Source organism: Emydura macquarii, unplaced genomic scaffold, assembly GCF_026122565.2.
Source record: "Emydura macquarii macquarii isolate MOO-44397 ecotype Brisbane River unplaced genomic scaffold, CSIRO-AGI_Emac_v2 contig_2768, whole genome shotgun sequence".
In the NCBI taxonomy this organism is placed as follows: domain Eukaryota; kingdom Metazoa; phylum Chordata; order Testudines; family Chelidae; genus Emydura; species Emydura macquarii.
Window position 1 is genome coordinate 43,127,684 of NW_027132905.1, and position 18,205 is coordinate 43,145,888.

Sequence of the window (18,205 nt, forward strand, 5' to 3'; positions counted from 1 at the left end):
TTATGTATATTATGGTAGCACCAGCGACCAATGCCCCATATAGGTCAAGGGACATACAATAAAAGATCCTGCCTGTCCTGAAGAGCTTACGCTCTGCATACACAAGACAAAGTGAGGGAAGAGAGGCCCAGAGAGAAGAACTGTCTCGCCTAAGACCAGCAGGTCAGAGGCAGAGAACAAAACCCATTTCAGTGCCCTGTCCATTTGGCCACAATGCTTTGCTTGATGCATTTGCGATCCTTATCCAGTCACTCCCATACCAGCAAAAGCATGAGGGTCATGTACTCATGAACCACATCTGCAGCCTCTCAAGGCTCCCTGCTTTTGGGGAGCCCCCTCTTTGTATACATCTCAAGCGACTTCCCCACTTGCCGCCAGAGACACCTGTAGTCCATTATTTTACTAGTCTATGGGCACACAGGCAACATCATGGCACCATCCAATCAAATCACACCGGGTAGGTCGATGGATACATTGTCACTTTACCTGATTGGTCAAATGAGCAGTGAGGTCATCAGAAGTGGCATCGTAGTGGGTGCAGGTAAGTCGGACATAGCCATGGCCGAAAAATAATACATAAGGCACGGTGCAGGCAATGAGGAGATAAGAACGGACATCAAACTTCTTCCCCTGTAGGAGCAGAGGCCTCTGGATATACCTGCCAGAGCGATAGCGCAAGATGTGACATCACGAAAGGGCATGAAGGGCTGTAACATAGGAAGCTAAAGGACATGTGGACCCGATCCAAACATCCATGCTCAGGCAAAACTCACAGTGAAGTCAAATGGGAGAGTGGTTTGAGTGAACAGTGCAGACCCAGGTCCCTCTGTGTGTAAATAACTGTCCCTTAAAGTATGCAGAGTAGTTTCAGACATATCAATCCCAGGATATTAGAGAGACATGGTGAGTGAGGTAACATGTTTTATTGGACCAACTTCTGGGGGTGAGAGAGATCACTCAAAAGCTTGTCTCTCTCACCCCCAGAAGTTGGTCAATAGAACATATTACTCACTCACCGTGTCACTCTATGTCCCTAGAAGTGTCGCTCTGCTCTGAAAAGCAACTGATTAAAGTGGCATCATTTCATTCATCCGATCTACGGCCTGCATGTGTATTCAGAGTCCTATTGGAGCTGCTGACTTTACTGACTAAAGCGTGCTAGTACTTTAGCATATCTCTACTGTCTTGAGCCACTACAGTGTGAGTGAACCGGATTCTTTTCTAGCTCACGCATCATCAGCAGAACTGTCAACTAAGCTGGCCATGTTTGAGCTAGAAAGAAACCCTCTTGACGTTTAGCTCTGAGGTTGAGGTTGCGAGGTGGGCAACTGGAAAAACACCCATCTTTTCACTCGTAAATAGAGCAGGTTGGTTAAAAAAGTTATGGGGGTCAATTATAGCAACTTATTTTCCATACCAGACAACACCACCACACTCATCCTGTTCATGTCCCCCACTTCTGATTGCTTTTAGCAGAGACCTTGACATTCATTTACAGTGACATCACCGTTCAGTCCTACCGTGGAGGTGACTGTTGCTACAAACGCTGGGGTACCCAAATAACTAAGACACACGGCAGTGCTAACGTGAAAGCTATCCTGGGACAAATCTTCAGAGATGCTGAGTAACCTCAGTTCCCATTAAAAACTAAGGCCCAGATTCAATAAAGTGATTAAGTGTCTAACTCCCATTGATTTCAATGAGAGTTAGGTGACTAAGTGCTTTTGTGAATCTGGATGTAAGTTCTCAGTACAGACATCATTTAGCCCATTGAGACTTTCTTGAATCAGTTTTTCTGAAAGCCCCCTAAACACTTAGGGATGGCAGGTGAACAAGATACAGTTCAGGGCAAGGAAAAACATCCCAAGGTGTGATACCAAGGTGGCTAAAAGAGCAACTGTAGTGCTGGAATGCATAAACAGAGGAATCTTGAGTAGGAGTAGAGAGGTTATTTTAACTCTCTATTTGGCACTGATGTGACCACTGCAGGAATACTGGTGACCACAGTTCAAGAAGGATGTTGATAAATTGGGGAGGGTTCAGAGAAGAGCCCCAAGAATGATTAAAGGATTAGAAAATGTGCCTTATAGTGATGGACTCAAAAAGCTCAGTCTATTGAGCTTAACAAAGAAGAAACTTAAGGGGTGAATTGATCACACTGTATAAACATCTACACGGGGAACAAATATTTAATAATGGGTGGCTTCAGAGAACGGTATGACACAATCCAATGGCTGGAAGTTGAAGCTAGATAAATTTAAACTGGAAATAAGGCAGACATATTTAACAGTGAAAGTAATTAACCACTGGAACAATTTACCAAGGGTTGTCATAGAGTCTCCATCACTAGCAATTTTTAAATCAAGATAAAAAAGAATTGCCCTAAGAATTATTAGGAATTAGGAGGGCAGACTAGATGATCACAAAGGTCCCTTCTGGCCTTGAAATCTATGAATTATATTCAGGACAAACCATTAAATCAGCTGCTCTTTGGAACTAATATAGCCAGAATAACGGCCTTTTTATGCCCCCTCTCCCGCTCTCACACACTTCTGCTGTACACCTCAGGGCAGTTCACAGGAGGCGAATTTAGGGCAGCATGTAATTCTGGAGAATTTCCTTTCTGCCTGGCTCTGCAGCTGAAAACAAGGGACATATTGCAGAAGGTAGAAAGTGAAAGATTAAATTTCTTGACACATGCAGAGAAATCAGATCGCCCTCTTCATCTTACGGTGTAAGCCAACATTTCTTTATGGACAATGACAGCAGAGGGCACTGTTAGGAAGCAAAATGAAATGGTGGGAAGAGAAGCTGAGCATTTGAACATTAAAGGAATAAAAGCTTATGCCACACGTCTAAAGTAGGAGGGAATTGAAGAGCGACTGATATTTACTGGAGAGTATACAGAATTTGCATTTGAATACAAAGAGCCCTTCACATACTGCCTTTGCCTGAGAGATATCATTTATCTGTATGCTGTCCCTTCTAACCAAAGGGGAGTGGACATTTATATGGAGAACAAGAACATCCAGAGTTCTAACAGTTAAAACTAACAACGTTTTTGGAAGGGATGATAAACCTCATCGCTCAGGGCTCAGGATTTGGGGTCGGGAAGGAATTTCCCCCCAAGTGAGGTTGGCAGAGGTCTTGGGGCATTTCACCTTTCTCTGCAACGTGGGCTGCCAACGACTCGCTGGTATGAACTAGAGTAAATGGTGGATTCTCTGTAACTTAAAGTCTTTAACTCAAGATTTGAGGCCTTCAGTAACTCAGTCAGAGGTTATCGGCCTGTTCCAGGAGTGGGTGGGTGAGGTTTTGCGAGTTGTGATGTCCAGGAGGTCAAACTAGATGATCATGGTGGTCCCTTCTGGCCTTAAAGTCTATGAGGATGAGACCTAATGTGGCAAGGCAGGTTACCCCACATGTGCTACTTCAGGGTTCTTACAGCTTCCTCTAGATCATGTGGTTCTTGTCACTGTTGGAAACATGATACTGAACAACTGTACCTTGGGTTTATACCAGCTATTAATTCGTCTGCGTCTACGTGCCAGCTACTACACACACACTGTCCTACCGCAGAAGGGCTGTCATTTCAGACCTGCCATCTTACACGGCTCTCCTGTCCGCCCCAATAGACCGGCTGATACCTTCCTTATGTAAAGAGATTTATCCTAATAGTTTGACAAAGATAAAATGAACTAGTTGCTTGACTTGGCTCGGCAAGTTGGAGCTTTGTGTTCTTGACCTACTGGGCTAAAGCTGTCAAGTTGTAACATCAGAATGTTTGATTTGTGACTCAGTGGCATGGTGGGGTGGTGTAATCATCACCCGGATGGAACATGCTAATGTCACACCATGATCAATTTGTCATGCCATGAGTATATCGCATGATGATGTTGGCATGCCGTGGCAATCATGTGGCATGTCACACTTGATCACACCATGTCATATAGTAATCACACCATGTTATGTCATGATAATGTAGGATAGGTCATTGGGATGCTTGACGTGTCCTGGAAGCCCAGCTTCAAGGTTACTGAACCAAAATGACCACTTGGAATCCAGGCTGTCCCAGGAAAGCTGGGATGGATGTCTGTGAATTGCAGCTCATTATATACATAATAACAATACTTTGCACTTCTGTAGTGCATCTCGCTCAAGAAGCTCAAGGCACTTTAGAAAAATCAATGAATTAATCAACCCAACTCTCACTTGGTAACTCAGAGCAGCGGAGTTGCCCAGGGACACAGTCTGAGTCAATAGAAGACTTAGGCAGTGAAGAACTCTTATCTGGATCAGTCTGGCTGGACACATGCCCCTTCTTGATTCTTTGCAGCAGGGATCATATTTTGTTTTGTGTTTGTACAACGTCTAGCACAACGGGGTCCAGGGTCAAGACTAGGGCTCATAAGAGGTATGGTAATGCAAATGATAAATAATAACAACAACAACAATTCTTGAGCAGCAGCAGCAAAATGGAATGAAACTTGTCTTATGTGACCACTCCAGGGACCAGCAAATACTGGTTGGTTAGGAAGGCTGTATCTAATGAAGAGGGAGCTGAGTAGTGTACTAGGGGTGCGGCGTTTCACAGGCTCTCAGGGTTAGCATCATTTCTGCTCCTATGAAAATCACTCCCACTGATTTCTGTGGGATTTGACAGAGGTGCTAATCTGCTGCTGAGTGTTTTTGAAGCACTCACCGTTTATTTCTGTGTACAGTTTGGGGTAGGGTGACCAGGTGTCCCGATTTTATAGGGACAGTCCCGATATTCAGGGCTTTGTCTTACATAGAAGTCATTCCCCCAAATCCCTGACCCAATTTTTCACACTAGCTATCTGGTCTCCCTAGTTTGGGGCAGTGTCTTAAAGGAGAATACCCCGTAAGGGCCTCCTGTATGGGTTTCACTGTAATGATAGCTTGAAATCTAACTCATACCTTGCTGAACGGTCGCTGCTGTTTGTATGCAGGTAGTTATCAGACTGGGATCTCTTTACTTAGGTCCTTCTATTCTCTATGGCCCCACACACACACCATGCCCCCCTAGGAAATAGCTACCCCTTCGCAGCTCCTGCTTTGTGTTCCTTCGTATGCCTGTCCACCTCATCAGCTTTCCATCTCTTCAAATCTCAGCTGAAAACTTTCTCCCTTGCTTCTGCTAGTCTAACCCCACGCTCCTTCTGCCACTGTTGTGTTAGTCAATGCTGCAAAGCATTCTGGGGTGCAGCTGCTAAGAGAGATGCTATACAAAATAAACCTGTATGAGGTGTTATAGCGGTGCCCTGGAATATGACACTTGCAGAGACATCAGAAGGAAACAGCAATAACATTTGGTAGCCAGAGACTCTCTGGGCTTTGGCTTAAAAAAAATGGTTGGTTTATGAAGTTCTTACGAAGAAAGCATGTGTCTCTTTGGACTATCAGCCATGAGTCCCCCACAATAGCTGTCCCTAGCTGAGGTCAAAGAAGCTCACAGCTACCAGGCAGACCACAACAGATATATGGGAGGCACAGAATGGGTAGAACAGATGCTGCAGCTGTATGACGTGAAATCTTGGCATAGTATAACAAGCTGGGATAATACCTAATTCAAATGGTGTCGTACAAAGCTTTTGTCATGCATGAAGCTACGGCATCTGGCCTTTTGAAGTTATTCTTGCATTGCCAGACTGAGATCATCTCAAAGCTCCTGTGTGATGGCGGTGATCTAGTGAAGGTGTTGAGACAGGCTCAGCTGAGAAATAAACCCTCTACCCACCAAAGGTAATGGGTCCGACGTCACTGAGAAGATATGGCATGAGCCACTGACCAGCCACCAAAGGATTCAAGACATTAAGGTCAATAAGTCCTGACTGAGTGCCCATGGATGCCAGCTGGCACTTTTGCACTGAATTCTTGGGGCACTGGATCAGGCCCACAGAGATCATCTCAAACCGGTCAGTGCTCGGAGGGCTGCTTCAAGGGAAAGGATGACACGGGGAAGAGGGAACCAGACCAGGAAGTTCTTCTCCAGTTTCCAAGCTGAAATCAGCGGGAGTTTGCCTAATAAAGGTCTGAGTGGGAAATGAGCAAAGGGCTCATTTCAAAGGGCCAAGAGAAATGAAGTGAAACAAAGCGATTTACCCACAGTGACAGCGTGTCTGTGGCCGATTCAGGAGGGGAATCCAGTCTCTGGTTCTGCACCATCATCATGAGAACACCTTTCTTCCCCTTTGCCACCAGCACTAGCTGGATTGCAAATGGATGCAATCGAGCACGCACCTGCTGCATTCTCTACCTTTGCACTATTCTTGCCTGGGGAGCTTTGTATGGCACCTTCTTGTACAGAGGATCTTCCTCAATGCTCTGGAGCTTGGCCCGAAGCGAGCTGACACCCGCTTGAGTTTTAAGCAGGAAAATTCCTCGACCTTGGTTGGAGCAGGTGGGCTTGCAGATCCAAATCTGTGTGTCTGCAGACAAGAAAGAGTCTGTTAGATTACAGCATAGTTGTGGATGCTGTACATTTCCTACAGCGTGTTATCCTGTGACACTTACACGCTCAATCAACGGGCACTGAAACATGCTCCTTTGAATATATATTTAAATATCATATCTCACAAATAAAGCAGGGACTGGGGCTAACATGAGATCTGAACACTCCCAAGTTTAGGTGTCATTTAAGGTCCGGTGTCTGGGTCTTGCCACTTGGTCTCACCTCTGCCATGATAACTGGTCACTATATTGATACTGGCCGTATGTCATAAATAGCTCAGTGCAAGGGTCCATTAGCTGCACTGAAGTTACATTGGGGCAGCCTGATGGCAGGTAATCTCTTGCTCCACTGGGGTCTGAGTTTGAGTGTCTGCTGAGTGTGTGGCACTGAAAATGTCAAGGAAAGGGCACTGCTAACAGCTGGGAGGGCTTTGTTCAGCTGCCTGTTTCCTCCTTACATCATCCATGGACTCTGCTTCCACCTCTTGAACTGTGGGGCCTACAAGTGCATTTGCAGCAGGCCTCCGGGATGCTTTTGCTGGTGTCTTGGAGAAGCGAGCAGGCAAACCAAAGTACTAGTGATGATGGCCAAGGGAGCAGCTGAAAGGAATAAGTTGGTGGGAGCCTCTGTCTGAAATCGTCCAAGAGAGGAGTCTGTCTCCAGGGTTTGGGCAGCTTGGAGGAGGGAGTGTTGTGCCAGGAGATACCTACAGGGCAGCTGACAGATGGCTAGAGAGAGTGGGGTAAGGGACTCATAGGCAGCTGGGCCAGTCAAAACAATTGAATGTTGAAGGGGCATAACCTTTGGACTGCATGTCAGAGAAACTGGGGATAAGTGGGTCACAGTCTCTAAGTAACATGCCTGTCAGCAGTATTCGGATCTAGATGAATATCCCGCGTGTGGCAGATATTCCTGGGGATGATTCAGGAAATGTACTGTTCATATCCAGGGATATTCCAGAAGAGAGGCTGAAATGGCTGCTGGTAGCATTAGCATGATTGATTCTTGGCTAGATCAGAGAGGCCAGAGGCACCTTGCTAACACGCCAAGGATTTCTGGGGTACCTGAGGAGAGGGCAGGAGCTGGGGAGCCAAAGGGTGGCCGTGAAGCCCTTCAACTATTTACTTTGTCTTTACTTTGGGATAACTAAGCCATAAAGAAAACAATGTTTCTCTCAGAACACTTGACCTCATTATTGGCAGCATAACGTGCAAAGGCCAGTCACCTTTGTAAAGTTCAAAGAAAGCTTCTCTCTCATCTTTTATGTCCATCCGAAAGGACTCTGGGAAGAACTCTTCCATCTTCAGGATCCTGTGGAAGAACCAACCATAAGCCAAAAAACCTTTCCATGAGCCATACATTCCCTTTGGAGTTATCATCAGACAAGAGATGGGGCCCATCTTACTGTAGACTTAGCTTACGGATTTTTTTCCCCCTGGTCTTGTCCCCTACACTCTTTTATTTCCATTGGGAAGGCTGCCTTTTTATGCACAATAATTATTTTTTCTCTTTATTACCTCTAGAGATAAGCCTGACTCTCAACCTCAGACTCCAACTTTTGGGAAAGTTCAAATCTGGATCTGACCCTGGGTCTCAAGTGCATCCCCCATAATATCACATCAAGCTCTTTAAGGCTTCGGGACATGGAGCAGCTGGTAAATAAATATTTATATTATCGGAGCTAGACAAGAATTTGGGCAGCTTCTCCTCCAGATCTGTCTAAGGGGAAAATGTCCCAGGAGGAACGCTGTAGATATGCCAATACAAGGCCAAATGTTTCCTTAAGCTCTACAGAAATTTCTGTTGGCCTTGATGATGTCCTTTGCACCCTAGGTTTGTGTCAAACTAACAGAGAGGGCTTCAGGTAACCATGGTAGAGGTTATTTTCAGTAAATCAGATAACACTGCAGCAGAGGTGATAACGTGCTGGATCTGATATTTACAGAATGCTATAGCGCTTTAGGAGTTCCCACTTCGTCTTTCACTAGCATATACCCAAGAGTGGGGATTCATTACATCTTGTACCTTTGAGGGGGAGCAGGCGTTTCTATAGTACCAGGCATAGATAAAATAAGATTATCTTCTCTAATTTACTCCTTTGTGGCTCAAAGAAAGAAAAAAAGAAACTCCTCAATGGCTTTTATACCTCATCTTTCATACTCAAGATAACCAAAGAGATTGACCCCACAGAATAGGTGGGTGACTACATCCCATTATTAACGCCAGTGAAGTGAAAAAATGTAGGCACAGTGAGTGGGAGGAGTAAAACGGAACCCCAAAAGGCTATGGACCAGGTTAAAGCCAACTCAAAATGTAGCACTCGGCATCCATGTCAGTTTAGATCATTTGAAGTGAAGACTAAGATCTATATAAGGTCGAAGCAGAAAACATGGACCATTGAACCTAATGATAGCTGAGTGCAGGAGAAAAGCTCCTTCACTCCGTTCAGTCACTGAGGCCCTAGTCCAGAATCATTGAAGTCAATAGAAAGACTCCCATGAACTCCCAGTGGGCTTTGGATCAAAACATAAGGCCCAAAGGTGAGTGGATGGAGGCAATGGAGAAGAAAGACAAGAGCATACGAGACTTTAGAAATGAAGAGAAACCATGGTGTTCTCACATCTGATTGTGCTGATCTGAGCACTTGCATGACTTCGTGTGGTATCCAGTGAAGCTAAATGTGGCGGCACACCATGGCTTTTTAAAACAGTCTTTGCGTTGTCCATCACCAGTGGAGCCATACACACTGGACGGGTGGGCTAGCTTAATGATTTTGAAAAAGTTCTGAGATCAAAGCAGAGGAGGCTGCATCATCAGCGCTTAATTCATGTGGCAGAGTGGGAGATAAAGAATGCTGAATAATCACAGGTGGAGGAAAGAGGTCAGTTTTAGTCACAGGATGGGGAAACCCAGGATTTCCAGGATGGGTTCACAATACCGATGATTGCTCACCCCATCAGTGAGGTGACCATCTGTCCAGCCTCATTTATATAGTGCCTCTCCCAAGTTGCACAGGTTTCTATATCCTGGCTGTGTCATGCCCAAAGGGGTGGGGAGTCCTTACTTGGGGTTCAAGTTCTTGCTGATCTTGTTCCTCACCCGCTCATACTCCCTCAGGTTGCTCAGCAGGCCAATTTTCGTCGTGAGGACCTTGTTGTTGGGGATCTGGTAGAGAAGCTGTTCGCCTGGGTGAGAAAATAAAACGTATCCTTCCTGGGCCACTCAGCTCACTCTGGAATGTGGAGGTAAATGCTGCCTGCGGAGTAAAATTCCCCATCTGCTAAAACGCTCATCGAGGAGCTGAGATCGGCCCTGAAACCAGAGAGGAGAGGGCCCGCGTGCTCCTTTCCTCTCAAAGCACTTCTTGTTCTTGAGTGAGTTTGCTTGGCAACAGTAATAGGCGCCTGCCACTTACAGTGCAATGGTGGTACTGCGATATACACGGAGTCTGGCCCCTTCTTTCATGCCCCCTCCATCCCTCTCTTGCATCCCCCCTCTGCAGGGCACAGCCATAGGGTGACTGGATAATGCAGGCAGTAGGCTGGGCTGGGCTGGGGTGCAAGTGGGGAAGGCCTGGGTGATGGTGGCCTAATGTCTCCTGCCCTCTTATCCTTGCACCTGCCAACAGAGATGTGGCATCCCAGGAGCACTCTGCCCCCTGTCAAAGGCTGGTGGAACTGCTACCCAGGGGCCAGGAGGAATTCTGGCCTGCAGACGCTTCCCCCGGAATGGGGCCCCCTCCCCTGCCCCCTGCCGCAGGGCTGTGCTTTAATGGCACAATCTGGCCAAATAGCTGGCAGGTCACCACTAACTGCAGGGGCGTGTCCAGACCCCGTCCCTGGATTAGCAGGGAAAGGGTTAACCCACTCCGGTGCTGCCTGATGGAATAGGCACAGCTGCCTACCCTCAGCACTGGGATTGCTAGCCCAGCAGGACTGGGCCAGCTGCAGGACGTTAATTCCCCAGCACCCAGACTTTAAGAGGGAGATGATCGGCAGCCTCCAGGCTCCTAGGAGGGAGGAGTTGGGAAAAGCCCTCCAGCCACTAGCTTACATCTTGGCTGTACAAAGCCTCTCTGGGGGGAGTGAAATCTGATAAGGCAGCTGGCTGAAGGAAGCCTTTGTGAATTCTTAGTCTCATGCTTTTTGGGGGGGGTGTTTGGCTGGGCCCCAAGAATCCTGGCTCTGATTAGATTTATTGATCCGCAGAATGCGCAGCCTGACCTCTTACATGGAGGTTTAGCGTTTTCAGGGGTCCTCCGTATCTAGCTCTTTACGAATGGGCTTCTTTTCTTCCTGAGCGGTCAAGGCCCATTTCAGGACAGTGAGACTGTGTGACGTGTTCCCCCTGCTAAAAGCATCCACCCCTGTGGAGCAGTTTCTGCTCGCTGTAAACCGAGTGATGCTACTTGTCCCCTTGTCTCAATGCAGAGCTGCTGACACTGCACAGCTACCTTCTGCAGCACAGGGTAGCTTGGAAGGGAGTTCAGGCGTAGCATTGTCTCTTGGTAAGAGCAAGAGACTGGGGGGGGGGGGGGGGGGCTGCAGATCTGAGTTGCCCCCTGTGTGACCTTATGCAAGTCTCATAGGCTAGTGGTTCCAACCTGTGAGCACTTGATGGGCCATGGAGAGCAGGCTGTCTTCATTTCCCAGCTGCTTGCACATGTGTTCAAATTCAACCTTGTGGCAGGGAATGAGGAGGAGCCACTGCTACTGAATGAGAGACATGGAGGTTCTCAGGGTCTAGAGCTACCAGTAGGCCTGGATCTACCAGTCACCAGTGATGGGAAGAGGACTGAGTAGCATGTTCAGGGGGAGTGGAGACAGAGGAGCAGAGAAGCATATGCAGGTGGTGAGAGAGAAGATTAGCTGGGTCAGGGGGGTGAAAAGCAGAGCAAAACCAGCAATTTGAATAGCTTGCTTCATAGAAGATCCAGCACACATCATTTTAGAAAGTTCCTACTTAGCTCCTCTGTGCCTCACTTTCCGTGGCGCTACAAGAGACATAAGAAAGACCATCTTTTGTGAAGCACTTGGAGGTCCTTACACAAAAGGAGCAGCAGTATGATGCAAAATGTTCCTATTCTCCCGGAGTGGCTTAGTTTGGGAATATTCTCACTACAGCCAGAACTAGCTGGGTTTGGGGTGTGTAGAGCAATCATTTCACTGCACAGCTGCACCATATAGTGGCTCAAATGCATCAGAAATGCTCAGGGATGCGTCTTTTCCATCTCTGCCTAGAAGGTGGGGTGCATGGCCTAGTTTGATCATTTGGTGCCCTGTGTATATAATGAGTTTGAAGTTTGCAGTTTGCTAGATCAGAATGCAATCCAGATGTGACCATACCAAAGTGATGGTCATTCTCTGTGTCTAGATTTTTATACGGCCCCCAGCACCAAGCTATCTGAGCAGTGACTCTGGCATCTTCTCCACCCACCTTGTTTAAAGGCAGCTCTAACATTATCTTTACCCAGCTGCTGCAAAACCACTCTGAGCTCAGCTCTGTGTATCCATTCCACCTACGCTCCTGCAGACGTGCCCTGCCAGGGAACCAAAATCATTCTGCTCCTTGCAGCTCTGAGTCCAGTGTTCCCCAGCACTCACCGCCACCGCTTTGACCTCTTACCTTCTTTGAAGTTATAATAGGTCTCCCGATTCTTAGTCTCACACCATTTCAGTTTGTAATCCTCCCTTTTGTTGTCATGGATACGTTGCCAGCCTTTGCTCCTGCAATAGACGCTCACCCTACATGGAGAATAAAATAGCTAAGCAGCCAGTGCTTTTAATGAAGACTTAATTAGCTCAGAGGCCGTGAATTCCCTGTGATTGTCCCGAGAGGGCTGACTCAACAACACCTAGAAGCCCTGAGGTGAGAGAGATGGTGGGAAACAAATTTGCCTCTCCCCTTGCTAGTTAATTAGGATGTATGTGAGCAAGGCTGTACTGGGGTTTCTGAGAGGTGATGATGGTTGTGGTACAGACCTCATTAAAGAAGGCTGATCTGATCAAATGGGGTTATTGCAATTAGGGTGGAAATGGTACTTGTGGGAGCTCTGATTCCTCTGTATAGTGCTAGGGGTGGTGAGAAATCTATCTGCCTCAGACTTCAGAAATGAGGGGGAATAAAGAGAAGCTATGTAGTTGCTGGAAAAATAGAATGTGTTTGTAAGCCCAGCGTGCTGGCACCCAGGGCTTAATTTGTAATGAAAGAGGTGCTGGGGCTCCAGCAATTTTTTTTTACAATCATAACAGACGCAGCAGGCCCAAAGGTGCCAGGGCTCAGCCCTGGCACAAAGAGCAGGAAGCGTCCTCCACAGCAACTTGATGGGGACCCAAAGTTTACTCCTGTTCTGTGTCAGGTTCTGGTGTCCACAATTCAAAAAGAATGTTGGCAAATGGGAGTTAAAAGAATGACTTGGGGGTGGGGGAAATGTCCTATAATATGAGGCGTAAGATGCTCAATCTATTTAATTTAACAAAGAGAAGTTTAAGAGATGATTTGTAGGCTGTGAGCAGATACCTACAGGGCAATAGATTTCTGATAGCAGACAGCTCTTTAGGCTGGCAGAAGAAGTATAACAAAATCCAATGGCTGGAAGTTGAAGCAAGACAAATTCAGACTGGAAAGAGGCTCAGTTGATAAAGAGGGAAGATAATTAACCACTGGAACAAACAACCAAACGCCATGGTGGAGTCTCCATCGCTTGCAGTATTGAACTCAAGACTGGATGGCTTTCCAAAAGGCGTGCCATGGCTAAACAGAAGTCGGGGGCTTGATGCTGCAGATATTAGCAAGGGAGTGTCTAAGGCCCGTGCTATGCAGGAAATCAAACAGACTGTTCATAACAGTCCCTGCTGGCCTTAAAATCTACGAACCTAACTAACCAGAAATCTACGGAAGGAAAACTACTTACAGCCCAGCCCCATTCGCACCGCCAACGTAAAAGAACGGTCCCAGACCATGAGGCTCCTCCAGCTTCTTGTCTTCTGGCTGATCTACTTCAGGGGCTGTTTTATGATTTGTTTTATTCCCTTTGGACTTGGCTTCCACCACCAGCTCCACTTCAGATGTGCTGGAAGCCGCTGCAAGAATTAGAAAGAGGGAGATTTGAGCCAGATTAGCGAGGTCTTCTGTATCAAAAGCACAATCTCACAGAAACTAGAAATGGAAAAGAACATACACTATGAGATCATCTAGTCTATTCAATGGCCAATGCAGGGCTTAGTCTGTAGATAGAGGAGGGATCAGGTGTTAAACTGATGGCAGATATTTGGGTGTAATAACAAATCAAAAAATTGGAACAGGGTGGAGATTTATAGGAAAAAATTCTCCTAAATCTGCATTGGGCTATGGTAACAGTTTTACTCGGTATTCACAGGGACTAGAGTAGATGCAAAGGTTTTATGGTTAAAGCACTCAGCTGGAATTCAGGAGATCTGAGTTCAATTCCTAGATTTGCTGCAGAGTCTTTGTATGAGCTTGGGCAAGTCACATCATTTCTCTGTGCCTCAGTTTCCCCATCTATAAAATGGGGAATGACCCCTTCCTATTTAGCAGGTGTTGCAAGAATAGATTTGTTAATGCTTGTAAGGCTCCCAGATATTATAGAGATGGGTAAATAAAAATGCCTATAAATAAATCATTCATATCAGAAATGCAGGACCATGGAATTGGCAGGAGTTTTGCACAGGTTGGTAGTGCAGAATAAGCCACTATTTTATGACATTGACTCTAGTGAGGTGAACCACGCTTTCAAGCAGATGATCATGCATCTGTTTGAAGCCTATACAATTTCACTGAGCACGCAGAAAGCGACAGCTCTGAGGTCCCGTTCTCAGAGACAGGCGGCCAGGAAATGGAACGGCACAAATTAATTGTGGTGACACAACTGTAAGGGTAGTGGGGGTGGGAATGAGAAACATTCAGCCAACTTCAGACAGGTAATTAATCAGGTCAGGGATTGCCATGGTTCTGTTACTTATTCTCAGACCCTAAGGTTCAGATGCTGATGAACTGGCAGAGGATAATAATGATTTTCAGAACAAAGCTAATGAAATCTGCCCAGTCTTCAAGGGCTGTGGTTTGATTTCCTGGAGAGAATAATGAGGCTGGTATCTACTGCCAGCAATCAGTAGGCATAATTCTAACTTTTGACTCTTTTAGGAAGAGTCTTGTAGGTGAGGCACTAGAGTAGGACTCAAAAGAGCTAGGTTCAATTCCTGCCTCTGCCACAGATTTTCTGTGTGACCCTGGCCAAGTCACTTATTCTCTCCATGGTTCAGTTCCCCATCTGTACAATGGGGATAATGATTTTTAACCCATCTGTATTGTTGTTCTAGGCTGTAAGGTCTTTGTAACAGGGGCTGTTTCTTATTATGTGTCTGTACAGCATTTAGTGGAATGGGGTCTGGATTTCAGCAGGGGCCTCTAGGTGCTATGATAGTACAAATAGATAACAATAATCTAGGGCAGGTCGTTGTGTTGAATAATTAAAAAAATCTGGGAAGTAATACGCTGGCATTTCAGCCTCAATACATAAAACTGTTTGTCAGTTACTTCTCTCTACAGATTGGATACAAAACCCTGATGCCATCACAGTCTCCAAACCCTATCGCTCATTGTTCTAGAACCCCTGCTGCCAGGCAACATAACAAATGCAAAGACATCTGATGCTCTGAGAACTTGGAGTCTCTTGGCATTGTTCATGTAGCACCTGATCCTGTCAATAGGAATTTTGATATTGACTTCAGTGGGATTAGGAGCACAGCCACAATGCAGCTGTGAGATGATAATCATGCATTGCATGTTATTGATAAAGGGTATATCTTCCAGAATATCCTCTGTGTGTTCCAATAAATCAGAAAAAAATTGATAGAGAGCTCTCCCACTGGAGTAAATCCATGCAACTCCATTGGCGCTGCAGTGATTTATGCCAGTTGAAAGGCTGATTCTAAGAGATCATAAAATTAAAACAATTACCATCAGAATCAAACCATAAATAAAACTACTGTGCCACTCGGAAGGTCTCCAGCCATAAATGAATGAATAGTTTAAATTGTCTAAATATGAGAACCTAAATAAAGTCACAAATTTAGACATAAAAACCTCTAACTTTCCCTGGAATATGAGGTAGCAGAAAAAGGACAGAGCCCAGTTTTCGAATGTAGGTGCCTGCATTTGGATGCTCACATCAGCAATTAGACAAGTAAATGCCAGTTTTAGGTTCCACAGCGGTAATTTGTTTCTCAGTATGGATGTCCACGTTTGAAAATTGGATCCATAATCTAAAACACCTTGAAAGTACTTTTAAAAATAATTTGGATAGAAACTTTAAATATTGTTTTTACTCTTGTGACTGGATCTTGTTACAAAAATCTTGAAGAGCAGTGTTTTCTACCAAAAGATTTGGAAAAATATGTCCCTGGGTTTATTATTTGCTCCATTTCCAAATATTAAGACACTCAGTTTTATGTCTTATAAATTGCACCCAGATTCTATGCGGGTGGGTACCTTATACATGCATGTAAAAATCCCAGTTTGTGATTGCTATCATTATGCTATCTAACCAGCATAAAGAAAGAGCCGAAAGAGGCAAAGGGGAGGGTTGCCTACTGCGTTTGCTCTTAACGCCCATGATTTTCAGCAATTCCTTTTTCAATATACACCTGAACTTGCTGCCTTCTAAACATGTGGAATCTGTGAACAAAGAAGACAGAGACGAACTTGTTAATGCTATATGTCGCTTACCACTGGTGACCCAGCACTCTAGCGGTAAACCACACCTGATATCCTCCATGTAGATTAGCCACATAATTCAGATCAGGACCCAGATCAGAATTTCCCCAAAGCCACGGAGGATTCAGATTGTGGCTTTGGGTTTGGCCTGGCTCTGGTTCTTCAATACAAGGCAACACCCTGCAGTCAAAACACTCACATCCGTGGCCCCTTGCAGAGCAGCAGTGTGAATATATTGTCCAGAAATGCCATTAACAACACACACTGGGTCCTGCTGTTGCCATGGGTGGCTAGGTGCAGAAAGAGGAGGTGGTCAGAGACAACAAGGGCGGGCAAGCAAATGGTCAGTAGCCAGAGACGATACAATGGGATGGACTGGAAAGAGGACCAGTCCTGGGACAGTTGTGGCCCAGAGATGCAGGCTACAGCCCATTTGTATTGGCATGCGAACCTGGTCCATGGATATCCGCAGATTTGCAGGGCTCTAACACAGGCTGTAATTTAGTCCTTAATCCATCTCTTTCCTTGATTTAATGGAATTCGTGAGCAAGGAACAACTACTGCGAATGAAGCTTTCCAGAATTAAGCCCACTGGGAGTTTTGCCAGAGCAAGAACTGAATAAACCCCTGGGTAAGGAGTTAGGGATTAGAGGTCTGACTCTTTCATTCTCAGTTATGCCCGGCCATAGATGGGCTGGCACTTGGTCAGCATTGCAAAATGGCCATACGTGATTGTCCTCAAGGGACCAGGGCAATCACGAAGTGAATTTTTTGCTGGTGCTTTTATTGGAAATCAAACTCTTGCCTCCAAAGGCAGAAGCACTAGATTCCCCGCCCCGCCCTGGGTCATGCTGTTTGTTACCAATATTGTGACGCCTGGCCAGTCTCCCGAACCCGTTACATACATTCGTTTTAGAATATTTGCCATGTGCTGGATGAAGGATACAGCTTATGGGAAAGGCATTACTGCAGAGATGTGAGACTGCGCTCACAGCTCCCCCGCCCAATTCATTCAGCCAGATAAAAGCCATCTCTCCTATTGTTTATCCATTTTTCTGTGTGTGCTAGACAGCGCATGGAAGGCTTAATTCTGCCTGCTGCAGGGCATGCATGCTCACCAAGAAACCTGTGCGCGGTGCAGCAAGAAGAGGATGAGTTGTCCACCTCAGTCCTGGCTCTCCCAAAAAATAATCTAGGAAGAGGCCAATGCTTGCCTCAGGCCTTCTGTGATAAGAGTTGGGTGGAGCATTTGAGGAGGAGCATGTTTTATATATAGACCTTCTTGCCTCATCAATGGCTTTCATGTGTGTGACAGGTCCCCCTCTGTGCTGACCCATAGAGGATATGGGTTGTTACAGCCCCAGCTACAGCGCCTTGACTCTTTAGCTCAAAGTGTAGCAGCTCCTGATTTAGCTTTTGAAATCCCTGGTCTGTTGGCCAAGAAGGCAGCCGTCACGTACGCACACCCCTCCTGCTGCACCCATTATTCATGTTCCTCTCAGCAGTGGTTTGGGCAGAGGGCTACGTGTGGGTGTGTAGAATACAGCTGCTGATCAAAGAGGATGCAGGATACATCTCAGAAGTGGATGTTGGGTCTTGGAGACGCACACCACATGCAGAGTGTAAGTCAGTTATGAGGAAAGTGGTCCGGTAAGGGAGCTGCAGATTGGTCCCATCCTGTTCTTCTGTGAAATTCAATCCTATTCCCAGCACAGATACATTTTAATCCGCTACTCGTTTTTTCTCAGAGGGAGATGTTGTGGCCTGCATGAGCTGGAGAAGCAGCTAGGCAATTGAAATTAAGAGCTGGAGACCATTCAGAAAGACCATCTTTCCAGCAAGGATTTTGAATCTCATGCCCTGCCACTTTCCAGTAAATCCTGGCTCGGGTGCAGTAGGTTTTGGCTTGTCCTCTGTCCCAACAGGTTCTCCTCTGTGTCTCTGAGCTAATCACAGTTGTAGCTCTGTGCATGGAAGCTAAGTAAATGGTGGAGCTGA

General features: G+C 46.0%; 1 protein-coding gene across 1 annotated transcript in view; it reads right to left on the reverse strand.

Annotated features, from left to right (window-relative positions):
• The window catches only part of TTLL10 (tubulin tyrosine ligase like 10), a 152,773-nt gene that overhangs the window by 13,806 nt on the left and 120,762 nt on the right, over positions 1 to 18,205 (reverse strand). The window contains exons 7-12 of the mRNA XM_067566656.1: positions 13,386 to 13,554; positions 12,098 to 12,216; positions 9,537 to 9,657; positions 7,698 to 7,783; positions 6,278 to 6,449; positions 487 to 658 (exon numbers count right to left, since the gene is read on the reverse strand). Coding sequence (XP_067422757.1) covers positions 487 to 658; positions 6,278 to 6,449; positions 7,698 to 7,783; positions 9,537 to 9,657; positions 12,098 to 12,216; positions 13,386 to 13,554 — 839 coding nt within the window. The remainder of the gene's footprint in view (positions 1 to 486; positions 659 to 6,277; positions 6,450 to 7,697; positions 7,784 to 9,536; positions 9,658 to 12,097; positions 12,217 to 13,385; positions 13,555 to 18,205) is intronic.